This window comes from Bos indicus x Bos taurus, chromosome 8 (genome assembly GCF_003369695.1).
Source record: "Bos indicus x Bos taurus breed Angus x Brahman F1 hybrid chromosome 8, Bos_hybrid_MaternalHap_v2.0, whole genome shotgun sequence".
Lineage (NCBI taxonomy): Eukaryota > Metazoa > Chordata > Mammalia > Artiodactyla > Bovidae > Bos > Bos indicus x Bos taurus.
In genome coordinates, this window is record NC_040083.1 from 57,398,440 (window position 1) to 57,422,297 (window position 23,858).

At 42.0% G+C, this 23,858-nt stretch overlaps 1 protein-coding gene across 1 annotated transcript in view; it reads left to right on the forward strand.

Annotated features, from left to right (window-relative positions):
* The first annotated feature begins 2,031 nt into the window (after positions 1-2,031).
* Positions 2,032-23,858, forward strand: part of LOC113897443 (spermatogenesis-associated protein 31D4-like) — a 186,254-nt gene continuing 164,427 nt past the window's right edge. Inside the window, exons 1-2 of the mRNA XM_027550207.1 lie at positions 2,032-2,081; positions 14,082-14,173. Of these exons, the coding sequence (XP_027406008.1) occupies positions 2,032-2,081; positions 14,082-14,173 (142 nt within the window). The remainder of the gene's footprint in view (positions 2,082-14,081; positions 14,174-23,858) is intronic.

Consider the following 23,858-nt stretch of genomic DNA (forward strand, 5'->3'; position numbering starts at 1 on the left):
AATGGTGCCATCCAACCATCTCATCCTCTGTTGTCCCCTGCTCCTCCTGCCTTCAATCTTTCCCAGCATCAGGGTGTTTTCCAGTGAGTCAGCTCTTCACATCAGGTGGCCAAAGTATTGGAGTTTCAACTTCAACATCAGTCCTTCCAATGAATATTCAGGACTGATTTCCTTTAGGACTGACTGATTTGATCTCCTTTCAGTCCAAGGGACTCTCAAGAGTCTTCTCCAGAACCACAGCTCAAAAGCATCAATTCTTCGGTGTTCAGCCTTCTTTGTGGCCCAACTCTCACATGCATGCAAGACTACAGGAAAAACCATAGCTTTGACTACATGGACCTTTGTTGGCAAAGTAATGTCTCTACTTTTTAATACATTGTCTATGTTTGTCAGAGAGTTACTGGCTTTCCTCAAATCTCACTAGCTAGTGGGTGGCAGAGATACTCTGTAGTCAGCATTCCTCAACCTGGGGGCTGCCACCCCTCAGGTGGGTTACTGACTACCACTTTGAGCCAAAGCCTAACCTCTGGGTTTAACTGAAGAAGATGGACCTAGAGAAGTCCAGTTTGGAAATGGTCAGAGTTCCTGTCACCCCAGAGCGTGAGAAAAGTCTTAGAAGAGTGCTCTCTTGAACTCACAGACAGCAACAACACAGAAATGGCATGTTTTTGAACTGATGTAAGATTTGTCAAGACAAACCACACCTGCTTTGATTCTTCCCTGGCATCTTTTTTCTTATAGTCCTTAAGGAAATTGAAACAGCCTGTAGTAAGACTTGTTCTTTCTCAGGGCTTCTTGGGTCTCCTGTAGAGTTAGTTTGAGTGGGCAAATGTGGGCTTCGTCACAGGGAAGGGAGGACAGACATGGCTGGATAATGTGCCTGGTGGCACTTCTAGGAGACAGGATTGCCCCCAGCCCCCGTCTCATCACAGATGGTAACTCTGGGGGCTCCCTTTTGCCCTTGTACTTCTGCCCCCTTTCTACCCCTTTCTTGACCACCACCCTCAGTGTTTTCCATTCCCCCCAACATGATAATCTAGGACACATTTATTGAAGGGTTCTGTTACTGTTCATTGCAGTCAAGAAACTTTGTTTAACCTTTTTCTTTTTTGCTTCCTGCTATTGTGAAGGGCCAGGCTGGCCTTCCCGGTGCCTTCTGAGGATGTTTAGACTAAGGAAACAAAGCAAAGTAGGGAGATTTGTTTAGGAGTCCTGGTCTTGGCCCCATCTTTCTCTCCAAATGAATCAGAGACACACTGATTTGGAAGGGGGTAGGTATGGGAGCTGGACATGGCACTTGCCCAGCTGGTTCCTTTTCCCCATTTGACTGTTGTTCAGTGTGTGTCTGTTCTCCCTTATGGCAAAGATCCCTGGAGGAATAGAGAGGGCAGTGACAGGAGCTATACCTCAGAACCTCTTCCTGAAGTTCTAATATCAGGAGGACACTGTTAGGTAATGCTAAGGCTTTAATATTAGCAACTGACACTGTCTGGGGGAAGACAGGCAATGGTATGTATCCCAACAGAGCCCACAAATGGACTGGTTATACCTTTGTCAATATTGAATCAAGAGCCATAAAATATTTCATCTTCTCTAATCCAATAATCCCACTGCTGGGATGGTGGTCAAGGAAAGAGTTAAAAGGAAGACAAGATAATTATAAGTATACCTAGTGCCCAGGTCTTAGTTTCTAAATACTATTATCCACAGATAGGTACCAGAGCTTCTGGGAAAAATCTCTCATTCAGATTTGGGGCAGGGAAACCTCTCACTTTCACTGTCAGTAAGTAAAATGGTGCTCAAAGGATGAAGAGTTTTGAATGAAGAGGTAATGAATTCTCCTTTGGCTTGAGTTTGGGGCACCTGGGAGATACACAGCTGAAGATGTTCAATGGAGGCTACACAGACATGGTTGTGGAGATAGATCTGTGTAGACATACATGTATAAATATAGACATGTGCAAATGGATAATAAGGCCGAATAGTTCCTACACCACTTTGCAGAAAAAATCTTTCAGATGCTTGGTGAACATGCATATTTCTGGGACCTACCTCAGGGAGCAGGACAACTGCATGTTAAGGTATTCTCTAAATTACCCTTTGTGCACATATCAGTGTAAGAAATATTTGTTTAAAAGATTGCAAAAATGCTAGAAGCCATTATAAGTCTGAGAATATAGAGAAGTAATAGGTATCTCTGGATAATGAAATGCACAGAACCAAAAAACAGAATGTTTTACTGCAGATCCCTGTGTCATGTTGCTGAGAGGGCAAGAGAGTTACTACAAGCATAAATGTAAAAAAAGAAGCCATAAAAGAACAGAAGAAAATAGAGGTGAAATTTTACCTGATCACAAGATAGAGCACTTTGTAAGCATAAAAGCAAAGGGAAAAACAAAGTATTGCCACATTTGAATGTTATATGCTTCAGCAGGCAAAAGAGATCATAAGAAAACATTAATATAAGAAATGTAGAGGGACTTCCTTCATGGTCCAGTGGTTAAGACTTCGCCTTCCAATTCAGGGAGTGAGGGTTCGACCCCTGAACTGGGAGCTAAGATCCCATATGCCATGTGGCCAAAACACTAAAACATAAAACAGAAGAGGTATTGTAACAAATTCAATGATGACTGTTAAAAAATAATCCACATTAAAAAAATCTTAAAAAAAAAGAAATGAGGTAATCCTGTGGCACAGATGATCAAGTAATGTCATTAATATATAAACTTTATGTAATCCGTTCAGGAAACTATGACTATCTTAGTAGAGAAATGAGCAAACACATGAACAGACAATTCCCAAAGGAAATACAATTATCAATACATATGAAAAAATGAATATGAAATACATATTAAGCAAAAATAAAATGCCTTTTTCTTTTTAGTTTTCCTATATAAGTGAGATCATGTAGCATTTGTCTTTCTCTGTCTGATTTGTTTCACTTAATATACTGCTTGAAATGCCATTTTTAACTCCTCAAATTGGCCAAAAAAAAAAAGTAATGATTTGGTATAGAGAGGGAAATAAGAAAAGTCTTCCACTGTTAGTATAATGTATTTGGGCAATTTTTCTGAAAGTCTCTTGGAAGTATAGATCAAAAGTTTGAAAATATTCTTACCCTTCAAAAACAATTCTGCTTCTAGGAACTCATCTTTTCAAAATTATGTAAAATGATGTCCCTTTTAGTATTTTTTGTAATATCAACAAACTGAATGTCCAATAACAGAATTTTGGATCAATATATTATGGAAGTCATATAATGCAGTGTTTTCAAAAGCCTTTGCAAAGCATCCTTTAGTAAAAGGATTCCGCATTTGGATGCCAGACAGTAATAGGAGTAAAGTAGTCTGGCTATAAAATGGAGACATGGAGAAGAGAACTATTTCATGTTCCTAATTTTTCAAAGAGTATAAGAGAAATTGTAAACAGCAACTGACAGTCTAAGTTGGAGAACCACAGGGCACAGTGAGAACTGCAGTAAAGTAGAAGCACAGTCCTATCACACAGGATCAGCCGAGTTCCACACGTCTGAACACCCTGTGAGCCCATCAGATGTATTTCACTTCAGTTCAGTTCAGTCGCTCAGTCATGTCCAACTCTTTGCGACCCCATGAATCGCAGCACACCAGGCCTCCCTGTCCATCACCAACTTCCGGAGTTCACTCAAACTCACGTCCATCAAGTCAGTGATGCCATCCAGCCATCTCATCCTCTGTCGTCCCCTTCTCCTCCTGCCCCCAATCCCTCCCAGCATCAGAGTCTTTTCCAATGAGTCAACTCTTCACATGAGGTGGCCAAAGTATTGGAGTTTCAACTTTAGCATCAGTCCTTCCAATGAACACCCAGCACTGATCTCCTTTAGGATGGACTGCTTGGATCTCCTTGCAGTCCAAGGGACTCTCAAGAGTCTTCTCCAACACTACAGTTCAAAAGCAGCAATTCTTCAGCACTCAGCTTTCTTCACAGTCCAACTCTTACATCCAAAAACCATAGCCTTGACTAGACGAACCTTTGTTGGCAAAGTAATGTCTCTGCTTTTCAATATGCTATCTAGGTTGGTCATAACTTTTCTTCCAAGGAGTAAGCGTCTTTTAATTTCACAGCTGCAGTCACCATCTGCAGTGATTTTGGAGCCCCAAAAAATAAAGTCTGACACTGTTTCCACTGTTTCCCCATCTATTTCCCATGAAGTGATGGGACCAGATGCCATGATCTTAGTTTTCATTGGCCACCAATTTACAACCTTTGCTTTCAAGTTTTTGTTGGCAAGAAAATGTTTATAGTTGTTACATGAAAAAAGTAGGTTCTGTAGTAGTAAATATATAGTAATAAATATATACAATAAATATATATACATATATAATATATACATATATAATAAATGTATATATATATACACATATATAATAAATGTGTAATCGTAAATGTAGTATATCATAGTATGATATTGAGTTAGATAATATTTGTGTATATGTGTGTGTGTACATCTTAATATATGCACAGAACAAAGCCTGTTAGGAAACAAACCAAAATGTGACTTTATGTAGGTCTTATAATCAAAGCTGCTTTATTTTTTTTCTTTAATATCTCTGCATTTTCAATATCTTCCATAACAAATGCGTACATGTTGTTGTTGTGCAGTTGCTCAGTCGTGTCTGACCCTCTGCGACCCCATGGACTGCAGCACACCAGACTCCTGTGTCCTTCACTATCTCCCAGAGTTTGCTCAAATTTATGCCTGTTGAGTTGATGATGCTATCTAACCATCTCATCCTCTGCTGCCCCGTTCTCCTTTTTCTTTCAGTCTTTCCCAGCATCGGGGGCTTTTTCAATGAGTACATATTACTTTTAAAAACTATACCCACCAAAGTTTATTTTGAAAACACCGAGGTTCAGTTTTTTGACACTCAGGAAGGATGTTCCTGAAAAGCACAGATGGAGTCCTCCTCTAGCAGTTGTATTGTCAGCTCTTGACCTAAAACTGAGTCTGGTAGCCTGGTTGTTGCTGTTGTTGTTTTTAAAATGTTCACTGACTTTTGGCAACCTTGTGTTCGTTCATTACCATTGCCAAGAAATTTACAGAAGTGTGAGCCAGTGAGAGTTTACTTGTTCTAACTTTTGAAAAAGTTCTGTTTCTTCATAGATAGAGATATACACTTTAAAAAGATAACTATACAAATATATACTATCTATGCCAAACCAATAGGTATAGATAGATATATACTGTCTACACCAAGTCCTATTAAACAGCACAAATCCATGCACTGTACTTCAGTTGTTCAAATGTCCTTATGAAACCAGTTGAAAAACTTGCATTTGTGTACATGGGCAGTCTTAAGCATCCATAAGTTGTCTGTTTTCCCCTAGGCTGGGGAACACTTTGGAAGTCAGACCAGCAAATCTCGAGAATGCTAATAGAGAGTTGCAAACCTGTGAGCTCCTTTATTCTGTTCACAGACTTCCAGAACAAAATGGATTGCTTCACAATTGTGAAGGGGTAAAAAAAAGAATAGAAAAGAAGAAAAGAACATGTTGGCTTTGTCTGCCATTGGTTTGAGTAGAGGGAGATTTTTTTTTTCTTTTTTGGATGAAAAGTGGGATCTTAATGGGCACTCCCAGTCAGCCGAGGCAGCCTCTGAAAGCTCCTCTTGTGAGAGATAGAAGGATCCATTGTTTTGCCAATCTGAAGTTATCACTCTTCCCTTTATCCTTTCTTTTGGACCTTTTAGTGTTTGCTTTATCAGAATATTTTAATCCCTACTGTGGTGACTGGTGTAATTTATCTCATTAAGCCTCTCCTGTTTTCTTCTGTTTACATGACTAATATTATTATGTTTTATGGGGCTTATACCAACAAGCCGCTCCTTTGTCCCATTGTTTCAGCTCTAGGCCAAAAATCAACAAACGAAGTTTTATCTTTCCAATCTTAGACCTCACCTGCTTGTCATTCAGTTTGTACAGGTTGCATGAAGAGCGTGTTCCTTTGAAAACAAAGCAAGGATTCATTTTTATGACCTAACACCAAACAATTACCTTTCTCAAAAGGTCCCGGTCATCTCTTTTTACGAGTGTAGAGTGGCAGACTCACCTTATGAGGGGGGAAAAAATAAGCAGATACTTCCTTGTGGATTGAAAGCCTAAAGTCCCCTAGCAATAATGCTCTGCTTCCTAACTTGTCTATCGTTCATAGTGTATAGAATATCCTAGAAGCAGAGAACCTGAGCACTAGAAGGTAGGTGGTGAGGTTATCTCATCCAAACCCCAGCCCTTCAGCAAAATTACACCCAAGCTGGACTGAGCCAGACTGGAGGAGAATCAGCCTTGTTTTAAAGGCATATGAAGGAGAGCCTTCGTTCAACCAGTCGCATATTTGAAATGCTCTGTCAGAACGTTCCTTCTCTAAAACACCAGCCTAATAAAAGCTTAAATTGTCATTTCCTCAGTTCCGCTTTTTCTTTTCCAGATTGAAAACAACTGGGTGCCATGCTCAGGGAACCAGCAGCAGCTTAATGAACAGTAACTTCCTCCAAGGCAGTGATTCTCCAATGTTAGTGCACAGCAGACCTGCCTGCAGGCTTCTGAAAAGCCCAGATTGCTGGCCTTCCAGAGTTTCTGATTCGTGAGGAGGAGGAAAGCTGGAGAATTTGCATGTCTAGCAGGTTCCCAGGTGATGCTGATGCTGTCAGACCAGGAATCCCACTTTGAGAACTGCTGACTCTAGGAACTCGAAAGGAGAAATATGAGGATAATTAAGAAGCAGAAACAAGTGGAGTAACAGCAAGTTAACCTCTACATGGAAAATGTTAAATGCCTATCAGATAAGTTCTTTGCTGTCAGGCAGAGTCCAGTGGGGAAGGCTGACCATGAGCAGTAGTTCAGGATGTTAGCCATTAACACAGGGACCTGCGGGAGCAAACAGGAGCACAGTGTTCTGGCTAGGTGGGGAAGAGGCTAGGAAGGCTTCCTGCAGAAAGGGAGGCCTGAGGAGTAATTGCTGGATTGACTCTTAAAAAAGGGCAGGTATCCAGACAAAGGGAGGGCTTTCCAGCGGAAGGAATTAAAGAAGGAGTTTTCATGGAAATTTTCAAGTTGTCCGATTTTCTCAGAGGGGAGAGAGGCCGATGAGGTGGTGATGACAACCACAGAGGTAGGCAGGGGCTAGATGAAGAAGGAACGTCAGAGTTGGTAAGGAGTCTGGCGATATTCTAAAGACCATTATTTGACATGGAATATAAAGAACAATTTAATAAGTCTCCATGAACCTCGGAAATGAGAAGAGAGTACAGAACACAGATATCCCCAATCTTTGTACTTCTTTCTCTGCAGTTAGGACTTCTCTATGAGGCTTTCTCTGGTTTGCAGCTGATGTCGAGGACTTGCTAACTTTCTAGTCTATGTGTGAACAAAATTTCCTTTCCTTTTAGTTTAGTTGCGAGCATTTGGAGTTTCATAAAGGGAAATTTGTAAAGACACTAGGCAAACATAAAACCAAAGTGAATAGAATACAGAATTTGGGTCTAGAGATAAACAGACTCCTCTAGCTTGTCTTTCACTAGCTATACAGTGTACTGCACGTTACTTAACTTCTTGTGCCATAGTTTCTGTGTTTAAATAGAGTCTAATTCCCTGATGAGATCCATAGGTCTTAGTAGTCCGGCCCCTACCTGCCTTTTTCAGCTTCATCTTGTGTCCACTGATCTTACTCTTTCTGCTCCAACTGCATAAATCTGCTTCAATTTGTTTTTCATGCTCCCTTCTACCACAGGGCCTTTGCACATACTCTGTCTTCTGTCTGGAATAGTCTTGTCTGCCTCTTCAGTAATTCCTAGATCTAGATGTAAGGTCCACTCCCTCTAGGAAATCCTTGATCTCTCTGAATAAGTAAAAATCCCTCCTGTTTATAGGTTTTTTTTTTTTTTTCCCACTATGAGGAACTTATATGATAACACTTAATATTGTTATTTGTGTCATTCTTTGCTTAATATTTCTCTTTTCCTAAACCAGGGGTCAGCAAACTATCTCCAGCTTTGGCCTGTGGTCTGTTTTTGTAAATTAAGTTTTATCGAGGGACCCTGGTGGTCCAGTGGTTAAGACTCTGCACTTCCAGGGCAGGGGCCTAGGTTCAACCCCTGGTAGGGGGACCTAGATCCTGCATGCCACAATTAATTTGCATGCCAAAACTAAAAATATCCCTCATGCAGCAATGAAGATCGAAGATCCTGCATGCCTCAACTAAGACCTGGTACAGCCAAAGAAATAAATAAATATATACATTTTTAAGTTTTATTGAAGCACAATCATGCCCACTTATTTACATATTATCTGCGGCCACAGAGTTGAGTTGCAGCAGCCTTTATGGCTCAAAATGCCTAATTACTGTGGCCCTTCATAGAAAAAATTTACCAAGTCCTGTACTTGACTAGAGTCTCCATGACAGCAGGTACAAGACCTGTTTTTGCTTAGTGACATATCTTTAGCTTCTGGCCCAATGTCTGTTACATGAACGATGCACAATCAATCAATAATAATAAATGCAGACTTCTCTGGTGGTCCAGTGGTTAAGAATCTGCCTGCCAATGCAGGGGAACACAGGTTCAATCCCTGGTGTGGAAGATTCTACATGCCACAGGGCAACTTAGCCTGTGTGCCACAGCTACTGAAGCCTTCACAGCTAGAGGCTGTGCTCTGCAACAAGAGAAGCCACTGCAATGAGAAGCACACAACTAGAGAAAGCCTGTGTGCAGTGATGAAGACCTAGCACAGCCAAAAAGTAAAATAATATCAATAAACGCAAGGAGATTTTTTTAAAATGTCTTTTTTACTAGAGTGTTGGAAGGGTTAAATAGGATAATAAATATAAAGAACCCAGCAATAGTGCCTGAAACATACCAGATTGTTAATGAATTCTCAGTCTTTTCTTAGCGCGTGTTGGTCTTCTCTAGGGGTCTGACTATAAGCTGCCCCCTGGCCCTGGGCTGAGTTACATTCCTGTCCTTCCCTAGTTCCACTGTCTCTTGCCCTCTGGCTTTTGCCTCATGTACTTCTATTTCTGGCTCCAGGATTCTTTCCTTGGTCTCAGATTCTTAGGAATGTCTTCACTCTTCCTAGAGATTTTTCTTCTACAATGTTCCATCTTTTTGAAGCATGTTATTCTCAAACCTTGTAGCCTTAGGGTGACCCTCCTTTAATCTGTCCCCAGGGCTTAGCTTCACCAGGGTCATCTATGTGATGGCAGTTTCATCTTATTTTATGGCCTCCTCCTTCAGGGATAGCAGACAACTTCTCTTCTGCTTTGGCAGGAGAAGCTGTAGGATTGGAGAAGAGCTCCTCATGAGAGCAATGAACAGGGTTCGGGAACTGAACCCATGTGATTCTGAGGCAGGAGGGATCAAAGCCCAGCCTGCAGGCTGTTCAGCCTCAACACAGACCCAGCTGGTACAGAGCCAAAAAGGAGCGGGATTAGTAAAACTAGGGGTCACCAAATTGTCACCTATGAGCCAAATCCAGCCTGCCTCCCATTCTTCTGTGAGAAGAAGAATGGGTTTTGCCTTTTTAAATGGTTGGGGGGAAAAAATCAAAAGAAGAATATTTTGTGATACATAAAAAGTATATGAAACCCAATTTTCAGTGTCCATAAATAAATTCTTACTGGAACACAGCTGTGCTGTGTTTTATTTACATCTATGGTTACTTTTCACGTCACAGCAGCAGAGTAGGTGGCATCAGAGACTGTAAAGCCAAGGATGTTTACTGACTGGCCCTTTAGAGAAATTAGCCTGAGCTGTGGACAGTGATTTTACCTTGAGCTCATCAAAGCCTCTTCTGTGTTCAGTGTTGCACGGCCTCTACAAACTCTACCGGATCCCAGCCCAGGGTACAGCCCAGGGTGTGACAGGGAGAGAATGGGTTAATTAGATGGGTTCATTAGAGAAATCGTTCCTGAAGGAGGTGGGAAGGGATGGGAGATGAGAGAATACAACAGTCTGGTTCGAAGGCTGGTTTCACCACATAGCATAGTAGGAGTTTGAGCCAGTGTCTTACCTTCTCTAAGCAGCCGTTCCCATGTTTTAAAATGTGAATAATTATACTCTCAAATGCACAGTGATGTGGTGAAGACCAAATGAGCTAATGCCTGCAACAATGCCTGGTATGTAGTAGACACTCAATAAATACTCACTACTTCTTGCCATGATATTAAAAGACGCTTGCTCCTTGGAAGAAAAGCTATGACCAACCTAGACAGCATATTAAAAAGCAGAGACATTACTTTGCCAACAAAGGTCCGTATAGTCAAAGCTATGTTTTTTTCCAGTAGTCATGTATGGATGTGAGAGTTGGACCATAAAGAAGGCTGAGCACCAAATAATGGATGCTTTTGAGCTGTGGTGTTGGAGAAGACTCTTGAGAGTCCCTTGAACTACAAGGAGATCCATCCAGTCAATCTTAAAGGAAATCAATCCTGAATATTCATGGGAAGGACTGATGCTGAAGCTGAAACTCCAGTACTTTGGCCACCTGATACAAAGAGCTAATTCATTAGAAAACATCCTGATCCTGGGAAAGATTGAAGGCAGGAGGAGAAGGGGACAACAGAGGATGAGATGGTTGGTTGGCATCACTGACTCAACGGACATGAGTTTGAGCAAGCTCCAGGAGATGGTGAAGGACAGGGAAGCCTGGCCTGCTGCAGTCCATGGGGTCACAAAGAGTTGGACATGACTGAGCAACTGAACAGCAACAACAACTCTTACTGTGAGCTTCCTTGGTGGCTCAGTGGTAAAGCATCTGCTTGCCAATGCAAGAAACGTGGGTTCAGTCCCTGGGTCAGGAAGATCTCCTAGAGGAGGGGATGACTACCTACTCCAGTATTCTTCCCTGGGAAATCCCAAGGACAGAGGAGCTTGGTGGGCTACCATCCATGAGGTCAGAAAAGAGTCAAACACAAGTGAGCAACTGAACGACAACAACAACACTCTTCCTACATGTGATGGACTTTATCAGTGGAAGAGGTGGCTTTGGTGAAGAGAAACCATGTCATTGCAGCCTGTAGAATAGTGTAAAAAAAAAAAAGACATCAGAGATAAACAGCTGAGTTCACTTTTGTCTCTGCTAATATATGCATTACTGCTGTGTGATACTAGGAAAGTTGATTAACTTCTCTGAGCCTCAGTTCCACCATCCCCACCCCCTCCCCCAACCTTTATGTAACTCAGATGTCAAGTGGGCCCTTCCTACTCTTTGATTTAGGAAACATTTCCTTATGGAGCCACCTGTCACCATCTCAGGTGAAACGCATGGGGCTCCTGTTTCACGCTATGCCACCCAGCACATTCAGAAAATTCTTTCAGCAAGCACTTCATGAATTGAGGAAATTTATTGGAGATTTGAAGAGCTATACTTTTGGGAATAGGGTCATTCTGTGCCCCACAGTATTTTTCTAAGCCCCTTCCTCTCATCTACCTCCCTTCTTTCTGAGTGAAGGGCCCACAGTGCCCCTGCCCACCACCATTCTCCACCCATTTCCCTATACACCCCCTTTAGCCAAAAGAGGCTAGTCAAGGGCATTTCCTCACAAAGCTGCTTCTGTCCCCAAGAGGAATTCTCCTACCAGCTGCTAAGAGGATAAATTTCCTCTATCCACTAACAAGCGAAATAGGGATAATTATGACTACCTCACAAAGTGTTTGTGGGAATTAAATGAGGTAATGTGTCTGCCAGCTCCTGGCATGCAGAAGGCACCCCCTCCCCTCTTGATTCTTCCTCTGAGATTTGAAGGAACAAAAAAGAGGAGCTAAGAGATATTTTGAGGTGGAGGTGAGGGTTGATAAAGCAGCCAGGAAAGTCATCCCCTTGACCATCACCCTCCAGCGAAGTAGAAGAGATTATTTGCCAAGAGAAACTGGGAGAGGTGGAGGGACTTGGGGCGGAAGCCAGACAAGTCTGGTTTATCTTGGAGTCCATCCAAAAGGGTTTAGTTACTAAAACAGCAGTTCCTCTACATAAATCCTTCAGGTTCTTGAAAAATATTATTAAATCACTACTGCATCATAAATAATCCTAATTTTATTAATCTTGCCCCTGAGGCCAAGGCACAGCTCCTGCAAGACTCTCTCTCCTGGGAATACAGCTGCGGGGGCCTGGTCCCTCAGACAGAGGGCAGTACCCATGCCCTGGCATTCCCTGATGTTTTCTGAGTGCTTGCAGAATAGGCTCTTCTTAATAATCTTTCGTTAGGTGTAGGATTCAAAATGGGCAGTTTATTGGCAAGAGTCTGCCTGCAGAGGCATGGGAATTCTGTTACTCGTCTGCTTGGATTTGTTTGATGTCCTATTTGCATTTGTATTCCTTTTCTTTCTTTCTTTTTAACCCCAGAAGTTTGGTGTTTTTTCCTTTCTTTTCTTTTTAACTTCTTCCGAAAGAGGATAGATGGCTCTCTCTCATTTTGCTTTGGGCCGACGATGTTTCTACGCAATGTTGTGATAACAAGTGGTCATGATTAGTCAATGCCAAGTTGTATCCTATAGCTTAAGAGGCCCTTGCTATCCTCCCTAACTGCTCCTACCCACCTCTCTCTCTCTTCTTAACTGAGAGATTTCCTTCTTTTCAAAGCAAAACTAAGATAAAGAGTTAGCAACACCTATCTCTTTATATGGTGGTGTGTGGGGCTTACAAAAATGATATAGATTAGGAGTTTAGGAAACAAGGGTTCAGTTCCTGTTAGTCCTCCGTGTGTCTTCTGAAAGAGTCTTTATTAAATTTTTGGTTTCATGACTTACTGTTTTCCCCAAATATAAAAATAATTTGTATTTGTGTGTAAAACATGGAACACCGAAAAATATAAATAAAAACCACGTACTGAGTTCTTCCACCTGTGGGAACCCCGCTGTTAGCATCTTCATGCATTTCCCTAGACATTTGTTTTCTCTGCAAATGTGCATATATAGTTACCAAATGTGATCCTACTGTGCACACAGTTTTGAAGCCTGCATTTTTACTTAATACTTATTTCATGAGCATTTGCTTGTCATAAAAATTCATCAAAAGCACCCCTCTTAATGGCTACGTGGTACTTGGAGTATTTGTTGTCCCTGACCTAATCATCCTCAGATCATCCTGCATGTAGCCTGTGTCCAGTTTTCCGCCATATGAATAATGCTACAGTGAGTGTCTGTATTTGTGTATCTGAAAATTCCCATGGAAGTATTCTTAGGATTCCTGGCAAAATAGAATCCTGGAACCTCACGTTAGTCTTCACTGACTTAAGTCAGCCCAAGGTGTCTCACCTTGGATCATATGACAGTGTTTAGGAACTAAACTAGCAAAAGGACAAGCTGATGATTGCCCATTGGTGGTTTTATGGTATGCAGCTTGGAAATAATATAATATAATGATGTTGTGCCATGATCTGGAGATATTCCAAGGTGATAATAATAGTAACAGCTCACATTTATTGGGTGGTTAATATGTGCAAGACTCTGTTTTGTTTTACAGATATTAACTCATTTAATCTCACCACAAGTCTAGGAAGTACTTGTAATAGTGGTATTATTATTCCCATTTTATAGATGGGAAAATTGAGGCAACAGAGGGGTCAAATTTTAAGAAAAGTGACTGAGCCAGGATTCAAACCCAAGCATTTTGACTGGGCGTTCATGCCCTTAAACACTTGATGACCCTGCCTGGAAGTAACCAAGTGGGAAGATTCCTCCCCCACATGCCAAGGCTGCAGTGCAGCGGGAAGGGGATGGGGGATCTACTGCTCCCTACCAAATTGCAGCCCTTATTCTCCCAGCTCTCCTGGTCCTTTTCCCTAGCTGTGCACCTGCCCAGGTGAGGACAGGAGGAAACCAAGCTGTGAAACACCCAATTGTGTATCTGAAAGGGAAGAGGAATATATATCAAGGTGGTCTCAGGAAGCTGCTTATTCAGGAAGGGAGGGAGAAAATAAATGAAAAAACACTGCTTCAGTGTCGTGGTGTTTTTGTTTTGTTTTCATTTTGGGCTTAGACCGTCATTACAGCATTAGGCGTGCCTACATAGAAGCAGTGTTTCCCTTACGTTTTTCACCAATTTCATTTCAGTGAGTTCCTGGCTTGTCTGTCGGTGCAGCGCCAGAAGCAAGCTGCAGAACAGGAGTTACTGGGGACGGCAGTGACCATGAATCCCAAAGGAGGTAACTAATCATTTTTGGTCCTGTCCACTGCTCAGTGCCTTGATTACAAATGACCCCTAGACAACTGTTCAACATGGATGGTTCTAAAGGCACCTTGTTGTGGAGAGTGCTGTGTGGGACTGGAGTTCTGATTAATGGCCATTTTCTTTTGTCCCACCTCCTTATGTTTCCTTAAAATAATACTGGTGTTACAAAGGGCCGCACAGGGTGTTTCTATTCAGGTAAAGTTGACTGCTGCCGCGGTGAAAGAAAACACAACACAACCACTGCCGCAGAGCACAAACACGGAGCAGATCAGTCCTGCTTCACCTCCCCGCCTGGCCAGGCTCTACCAAGGAAACCCAGCCAGGGGAGTTCCCTAGGTTCGCCCTGGCTCAGGATTGGAATGTGTAAAACTCTGAACAGCACCAGCAGTGACCCAGGGAAGAAATGAACCACAGAACCTTTCAAGGATGCGGCCATCAGACACTGTCAGTCTCTGCAGTAGGGGACCCAGAATGGCCAGAAATATGCCTCCAGGGTCTTTGTGTGTGGATCTGACTCATAGAGGCCATCAGCCAATGCCTGCTGAATTGTTGTAGGTGCTGTTGAGCTGGAGTGGATGGAATAGTAAAAGGTAGGAACAGAGATGCTTTTTCGTTTTATTTTGTTACAGCCTAATAGCACTTATAGTAATGGTAGTGATAGCAATAAGAGTTAACATTGTGTCCTATGGGCCAGGCTCTGTTCTAAGGAGGCTTTCCTTTCCTGGGGGATAACCTCTATCCTGACTTTTTAACACCATAGTTGGTAAAGGGAAATTGTTAACGGGAGGAAAGTTTTTAAAGTTCATCAAGTGTCCTCAGTTTCCCTGAGTGCCTCCATAATGTCTAATCAGCCCAGTTGCTCAGAGGCCTAACAGCTAAAAGTAGGAAAGCAAGGAGTTAAATTCACATTAGAAATTGTGCCTCAAAAAATAAAAATGAAATAGAAAAGATTAATTATTGAATCCCGTCTCCTTGAGGTCACATCAACCTCCTCCACTTCCTTTGTTGTTGTAGAGATCCGGAAGGACCCTTTCAGATCACCATGAGGTTGGGATGAGAATGGGGAAGAGGCTGTTTAAGCAGGTCTGTAAAGAAATAACAAGCCAATTAAAAGGGAGTCCATGGTAGAGTTTTATGTACAGCTAAAAATAGTGACTAAACAGCAACAACCAAAAAACCACCCAAAGTGCCTTCTAAGACTCAAGAATTTAAAAAGGCCTATTATATGTGGAAACCTCTGCGCTTCCCTTCTAAGAATTCTCCAGGAGGTTGGGGATTGGGAGTAGCAGCCACGTTGGTACAATGTGGCTCTTGCCCAGTTGACAGAAGGCACCAGAAGCAGACATGTGACTCAAGGCCAGCCAATTAGATCCTCTCTCCCAGGAATTTACCACTGGAATGAAAGGATGCTAGTTAGCATGGGCTGGTCTCTTAAATCAAGGACGCACAACTCAAGAGCTGTGCTATTGCACCCTAGGCAGTCAGAACTCTGACTGCAGAGAGAAGGAAGCAGGTGTTCTGGGCGACAGGTGAGGGCCCTGAAGTAAGAGACCAGAGAAGAAGACAGAAGGAGAAAAAGAGATGACGCTGGAGCAAAGTAGCTGGTTGGCTTCTGCTGCTTTTCTAATTGAGTTCCTATTCAACCCATCCAGAGACCCTGCCATGCCTCTTCTGGGCAGCCATTGGCTGCTCTGGAACCTTTATACTCTAACCTCCACTATTTTGATAATGCTAACTCGAGGGGCTTCTTTTACTTGCTGTTCTGGCTACAATGGCTGTGTAACAAAACCCCCCCAGGGGCTTCCGTGTGGTTCAGTGGTAAAGAATCTACCTGTCACTGCAGGAGACACCAAGTTCGATCCCTAATCTGGGAAGATCCCACATGCCTCAGAGCACCAAAACCCGTGTGCCACAGCTGCTGAGCCCACATGCTGCCACTGCTGAAGCCCTCGCACTTTAGAGCCTGTGCTCCTCAACAAGGGAAACCACCACAATAAGACGGTCACGCACTGTAATGAAGAGCAGCCCCACTCGCCACGACTAGGGAGAAGCCCACGCAGCAATGAAGGCCCAACACAGCCAAAAATAAATACATAATTGATTTAAAAACATTCCCAAATTTAGTGGCTTACAATAAGAACACTTATTTTGCCTAAAAACCTGCACTCTGAGCAGAGCTTAGCATGGACAGCTTGTTTCCGCTACAGTTTGGTTTCAGTGAGTGCAGCTTGCAGGCCAGGGGCTAAAATTGCCTGAACTCTTCACTGCCTGGCCTAGAAAGACTCAAGCAGCTGGGTACTACAAGAGTTGGAGCTATGCAGAAATCTCTCTATCCATCTGTGGTCTCTTTATCATGGTAGCTTCAAGGTATGTGGACTTTCCCCTCGAGGCTTAGGGCTCCAAAGGCACAGACCCAAGGAGAGAGGACCAGGTGGAGGCTGTATCACTTTTTATAACCTAGTTTCCCAAGTCATGTGGTGTTATTTCCACCTTATCATATTAATATTTGTGGAGGAAGTTATCAATACAAAGATCCACCCATGCTCAAAAGGCTGCTGCCTCTCAATGAAGGAATGTTACCATCACATTGTGAGAATAACATGTGACCAGACTCCAGTACTTTTGCCTAGAAAATCCCATGGGCGGAGAAGCCTGGTAGGCTGCAGTCCATGGGGTCGCTAGAGTCGGACACAACTGAGTGACTTCACTTTCACTTTTCACTTTCATGCATTGGAGAAGGAAATGGCAACCCATTCCAGTGTTCTTGCCTGGAGAATCCCAGGGATGGGGAAGCCTGGTGGGCTGCCATCTATGGGATCGCACAGAGTCAGACATGACTGAAGTGACTTAGCAGTTAGCAGAATGTATATTAATGTGGACATTTTTAGAAAACAAAATCAGTCATACTATAATCAAAAGAACCTTGATTAACATATGGAATAATCTCTAAAACTCAGAAAGGTTTCAGAGTTCCCAGAAAATTCTCAGGGTTGTGATGAAAAATACACTGGTTGGTAGATACAGTGAGACTTCTTTCTTTTTCTTCCTGTTCTGATTAGCAAAGATCGAATTTTTCCATAGGGGATCTCACTGGGTTCTGCCCAGGAAACAGCATTTTGAAGTTGACTTGTGTCCTTGATTCTGGAACCATCTTATCTTTTATTTTGCCACATAATTAGGTGAGGATTAAGTTCAAATCCCTGCTGTTTATAGCAAAAAGTTTCCGGTCATCTTATTTTCAAAAGTTATTTGCAAGCATATCCTTTATTGCTTAGTGAATGAGGTTTTTCCTCTAACTGGATTCTTTTTTTTTTTTTTTTGAATGAATAATAATCCAGGTTTTCAGGGTCCAAAATACTCCAGAGCTGTAAAGTAGGCACTACTGAAAGATGTGTTAACTCCTTCAGGCCTCCAAGGTGCTATTTCAAACGTTATTGCTCTATATTCCATAATAGAAGCTTGAACCTTATTGATGGCCTTTCTGTGTGTGTGTGCAGGGTGAAGGCTGGGAGAGAATGAGTCAATGACCTGGAACAGGAAGCTGAATCAACTCTTTCAGCAAGACTTAAAAGAAAAGATTTTGGTTTTATAATCTCTAAAGCCTAAAAGATACTGAAGCTTCCAGAATGAGTCAGTACCTAAGATAGTGTTATTAGATACAGTAATTACTGGAATGATAAAATCCTTGTTGATGCTAGCTGAAAATAGGTATGTTCTATGCCTACTACATAGCAGCATTTTCAATACTGTACCAGAATGAAGTTAACTATAAAAATATGCACATTCTGATTACGTATAGACAACTTCAAGCTGTCTTTTTTTTATTGTTGATGAAGGTTACTGAGGTTTGTACAAAAATCTTTATAGGTTCAGTCTGTTATTTGATATGTGAAATAAAATGATAAGACCATTGATGGTGAGTTTTCAAACTTCTTCCTATAACAAGTGAATATAGGGCAGCCTGAATAATAGGTATATTTTGAATTATGTACGACCAGTGGTCTGGTAAATATTTAACAACCAGCTCATCCAGGGGGTAGGAGGGTTTTGACTTATAGCACTTGCCAATTTCTGTGATGTAAGTATTTCCACCATGGCTGATTTCAAGCTACCAACATGGCATCACAGAATGCAGAATTGCGAGCACACACTCTGAGCTGTATGAGCTGGTCTTGCACACCCTTGGTTACAATTTTGGGAAAGCCAGTTGGCTGACTCCTGGATAAATCTTCTTATAATCCTAGGGGGATAATAAGGACCTACTGTTAAGCACAGGGAACTCTACTCAGTACTCTGTAATGACCTATATGGGAAAAGAATCTAAAAAAATTGTGACTATATGTCTATATCCCCTTCATGGATCATGCAGAGTACATCATGTGAAATGCCAGCCTGGATGAATCACAAGCTGGAATCAAGATTGCTGGGAGAATTAGAGCTAATCAGTGAATTTAGTAAAGTTGCAAGATACAAAATCAATACACACAAATCACTTGCATTTCTATAAACTAACAATGAAACTCCGGGAGTTGGTGATGGACAGGGAGGCCTGGCGTGCTGCGATTCATGGGGTCACAAAGAGTCAGACATGACTGAGTGACTGAACTGAACTGAACAGTGAAAAATCAGAAAGAGAAATTAAGGAATCAATCCCACTCACCATTGCAACAAAAAGAATAAAATATGTAGGAATAAACTTACCTAAGGCAACAAAAGAACTGTACACAGAAAATTATGACACTAATGAAAGAAATCAAAGATGACATAAACAGATGGAGAGATATTCCATGTTTCTGGGTATGAAGAATCAATATTGTGAGAAAGACTGTACTACCAAAAGCGATCTACAGAGTCAATAACCCCTATCAAATTACGAATGGCATTGTTCACAGAACTAGAACAAAAAATTTCACAATTCATATGGAAGCACAAAAGACCCTGAATAGCCAAAGCAGTCTTGAGAAAGAAGAACGGAGCCAGAGGAATCAACCTCCCTGACTTCATATTATACTACAAAGATACAGTCATCAAGACAGTATGGTACTGGCACAAAAACAAATATAGAGCAATGGAACAAGATAGAAAGCCCAGAAATAGACCCATGCACCCATGGGTACATTACTTTTGATAAAGGAGGCAAGAATATACAATGGGCAAAGACAGCCTCTTCAATAAATTGTGCTGGGAAAACTGGACAGCTACATGTAAAAGAATGAAATTAGAACACTTCCTAACACCATACACAAAGATAAACTCAAAATGGATTAAAGACCTAAGTGTAAGACCAGAAAGGACAACCCTCAGAATGGGAGAAAATAATAGCAAATGAAACAACTGACAAAGGATTAATTTCCAAAATATACAAGCAGCTCATACTACTCAATGCCAGAAAAACAAACAACCCAGTCAAAAAATGGGGAAAAGACCTATATAGAAATTTCTCCAAAGAAGACATACAGATGGCTAATAAACACATGAAAAGATGCTCAACATCTCTCATTATTCAGTTCAGTTCAGTTCAGTCACTCAATTGTGTCCAATTCTTTGCAACCCCATGAATCCCAGCATGCAAGGCCTCCCTGTCCATCATCAACTCCTGGATTTCACTCAGACTCATGTCCATCGAGTCAGTGATGCCATCCAGCCATCTCATCCTCTGTCGTCCCCTTCTCCTCCTGCCCCCAATCCCTCCCAGCATCAGAGTCTTTTCCAATGAGCCAACTCTTCACATAAGGTGGCCAAAGTACTGGAGTTTCAGCTTTAGCATCATTCCTTCTAAAGAAATCCCAGGGCTGATCTCCTTCAGAATGGACTGGTTGGATCTCCTTGCAGTCCAAGGGACTCTCAAGAGTCTTCTCCAACACCACAGTTCAAAAGCATCAATTCTTCGGCACTCAGCTTTCTTCACAGTCCAACTCTCACATCCATACATGACCACAGGAAAAACCATAGCCTTGACTAGACGGACCTTTGTTGGCAAAGTAATGTCTCTGCTTTTCAATATGCTATCTAGGTTGCTCATAACTTTTCTTCCAAGGAATAAATGTCTTTTAATTTCATGGCTACAGTCACCATCTGCAGTGATTTTGGAGCCCAGAAAAATAAAGTCTTTCCACTGTTTCCCCATCTATTTCCCATGAAGTGATGGGACCAGATGCCATGATCTTCATTTTCTGCATGTTGAGTTTTAAGCCAACTTTTTCACTCTCCACTTTCACTTTTATCAAGAGGCTTTTGAGTTCCTCTTTACTTTCTGCCATAAGGGTGGTGTCATCTGCATATCTGAGGTTATCGATATTTCTCCTGGCAATCTTGATTCCAGCTTGTGCTTCTTCCAGCCCAGCGTTTCTCATGATGTACTCTGCATGTAAGTTAAATAAGCAGGGTGACAATATACAGCCTTGACGTACTCCTTATCCTATTTGGAACCAGTCTGTTGTTCCATGTCCAGTTCTAACTGTTGCTTCCTAACCTGCATACAGATTTCTCAAGAGGCAGGTTAGGTGGTCTGGTATTCCCATCTCTTGAAGAATTTTCCACAGTTTATTGTGATCCACACAGTCAAAGGCTTTGGCATAGTCAATAAAGCAGAAATAGATGTTTTTCTGGAACTCTCTTGCTTTTTCCATGATCCAGCGGATGTTGGCAATTTGTCTCTGGTTCCTCTGCCTTTTCAAAAACCAGCTTGAATATCTGGAAGTTCACAGTTCACGTATTGCTGAAGCCTGACTTGGAGAATTTTGAGCATTATTTTACTAGCATGTGAGATGAGTGCAATTGTGTGGTAGTTTGAGCATTTTTTGTCATTGCCTTTCTTTGGGATTGGAAGGAAAACTAACCTTTTCCAGTCCTGTGGCCACTACTGAGTTTTCCAAATTTGCTGGCATATTGAGTGCAGCACTTTCACAGCATCATCTTTCAGGATTTGAAATAGCTCAACTGGAATTCCATCACCTCCACTAGCTTAGAAATGCAAATCAAAACTACAATGAGATATCACCTCTCACCAGTCAGAATGGCCCTCATCAAAAAGTCTACAAACAATAAATGCTGGAGAGAATGTGGAGCAAAGGGGACGCTTTTGCACTGTTGGTGGGAATGTAAATTGATACAGCCCCTATGGAAGAGAGTATGGAGATTCCTTTAAAAACTAGGAATAAACCACCATATGACCCAGCAATCCCACTCCTGTGTCAGTTCTGATGAGGTGGATAAACCTAGAACCTATTATACAGAGTGAAGTGAGTCAGAAAGAGAAAGATAAATATTGTATTCTAACATACACCTATGGAATCTAGAAAAATGGCACTGAAGAATTTATTTACAGGGCAGCAATGGAGAAACAGACATAGAGGACAGACTTATGAACATGGGGAGAGGGGATGAGAGGGTGAGACATATGAAAAGCGTAACGTGGGAGTTTGCTGTATGGCTCAGGAAACTCAAACAGGGGCTCTGTATCAACCTAGAGGGGTGGGATGGGGCAGGAGATGGGAGGGAGGTTCAAAAGGGAGGGGATATATGTATACCTATGACTGATTCATAAAATCATAAGAAAATTCATAGAATTCATATGAAAGAGATGGGAATACCAGACCACCTGATCTGCCTCTTGAGAAACCTCTGTGCAGGTCAGGAAGCAACAGTTAGAACTGGACATGGAACAACAGACTGGTTCCAAATAGGAAAAGGAGTACGTCAAGGCTGTATATTGTTACCCTGCTTATTTAACTTAAATGCAGAGTACATCATGAGAAACGCTGGGCTGGAGGAAGCACAAGCTGGAGATAAGTCTGCCGGGAGAAATATCAATAACCTCAGGTATGCAGATGACACCACCCTTATGGCAGAAAGTGAAGAACAACTAAAGAGCCTCTTGATGAAAGTGAAAGAGGAGAGTGGAAAAGTTGACTTAAAGCTCAACATTCAGAAAACTAAGATCATGGCATCCGGTCCCATCACTTAATGGCAAATAGATGGGGAAACAGTGGCTAACTTTATTTTTCTGGGCTCCAAAATCACTGCAGATGGTGACTGCAGCCATGAAATTAGAAGATGCTTACTCCTTGGAAGGAAAGTTATGACCAACCTAGACAACATATTAAAAAGCAGAGACATTTGTTTGTCAACAAAGGTATGTCTAGTCAAGGCTATGGTTTTTCCAGTGGTCATGTATGGATGTGAGAGTTGGACTATAAAGAAAGCTGAGTGCTGAAGAATTGATGCTTTTGAACTGTGGTGTTGGAGAAGACTCCTGAGAGTCCCTTGGACTGCAAAGAGATCCAACCAGTCCATCCTAAAGGAGATCAGCCCTGAGTGTTCATTGGAAGGACTGATGTTGAAACTGAAACTCCAATACTTGGGCCACATGATGCAAAGAGCAGACTCATTTGAAAAGACCCTGATTCTGGGAAACATTGAGGGCAGGAGGAGACGGGGATGACAGAGGATGAGATGGTTGGATGGCATCACCAACTCAATGGACATGGGTTTGGGTGGACTCCAGGAGTTGGTGATGGACAGGGAGGCCTGGCATGCTGCAGTTCATGGGGTCACAAAGAGTTGGACACGACTGAGCGACTGAACTGAACCATGTTGAGGTTTGACAGAAAACGACAAAATTCTGTAAAGCAATTATCCTTCAATAAAAAAATTAATTAAAAAAAGATTGCTGGGAGAAATATCAATAACCTCAGATATGCAGAACTCTAATGACAGAAAGTGAGGAGGAACTAAACAGCCTCTTGATGATGGTGAAAGAGGAGAGTGAAAAAGCTGGCTTAAAACTCAGCATTCACAAAACTAAGATCATGGCATCTGGTCCCATCACTTCATGGCAAATAGATGGCAAAAAACTGGAACCAGTAATAGATTTTCTTTTCCTGGGGTCCAAAATCACTGTAAATGGTGACTGAAACCATGAAATTAAAAGACACTTGCTCCTTGGAAGGAATGTTATGACAAACCTAGACAGTGTATTTAAAAAGTAGAGACATCACTTTGTCAACAACTAGTAGTTTCTCCACTAGTCATGTAGGGATGTGAGAGCTGGACAGAAAAGAAGGCTGAGCACTGAAGAACTGATACTTTCAAATTGTGGTGCTGGAGTACATTCTGAGAGTCCCTTGGACAGCAAGGAGATCAAACCATTCAATGCTAGAGGAAATCAAGCCTGAATATTCATTTGAAGGACTAATGCTGAAGCTGAAACTCCAATACTTTGGCCACCTGATGAGAAGGGCTGACTCACTGGAAAAAACCCTGATGCTGGGAAAGATAGTGACGGAGGATGAGATGGTTAGACAGCATCACCAACTCAGTGAACATGAATCTGAGCAAACTCTGAGAGTTGGTGATAGACAGGGAGGCCTGGCTTGCTGCAGTCTATGAGGTCACAAAGAATTGGAGACAACTTAGTGACTGAAGAACAACATATGCTAAGTCACTTCAGTCGTGTCTGACTCTGTGCAACCCCATAGATGGCAGCCCACTAGGCTCCGCCTTCCCTGGGATTCTCCAGGCAAGAACACTGGAGTGGGTTGCCATTTCCTTCTCCAATGCATGAAAGTGAAAAGTGAAAGTGAAGTCGCTCAGTCAAGTCCAACTCCTAGAGACCCCATGGACTGTAGCCCACCAGACTCCTCCATCCATGGGATTTT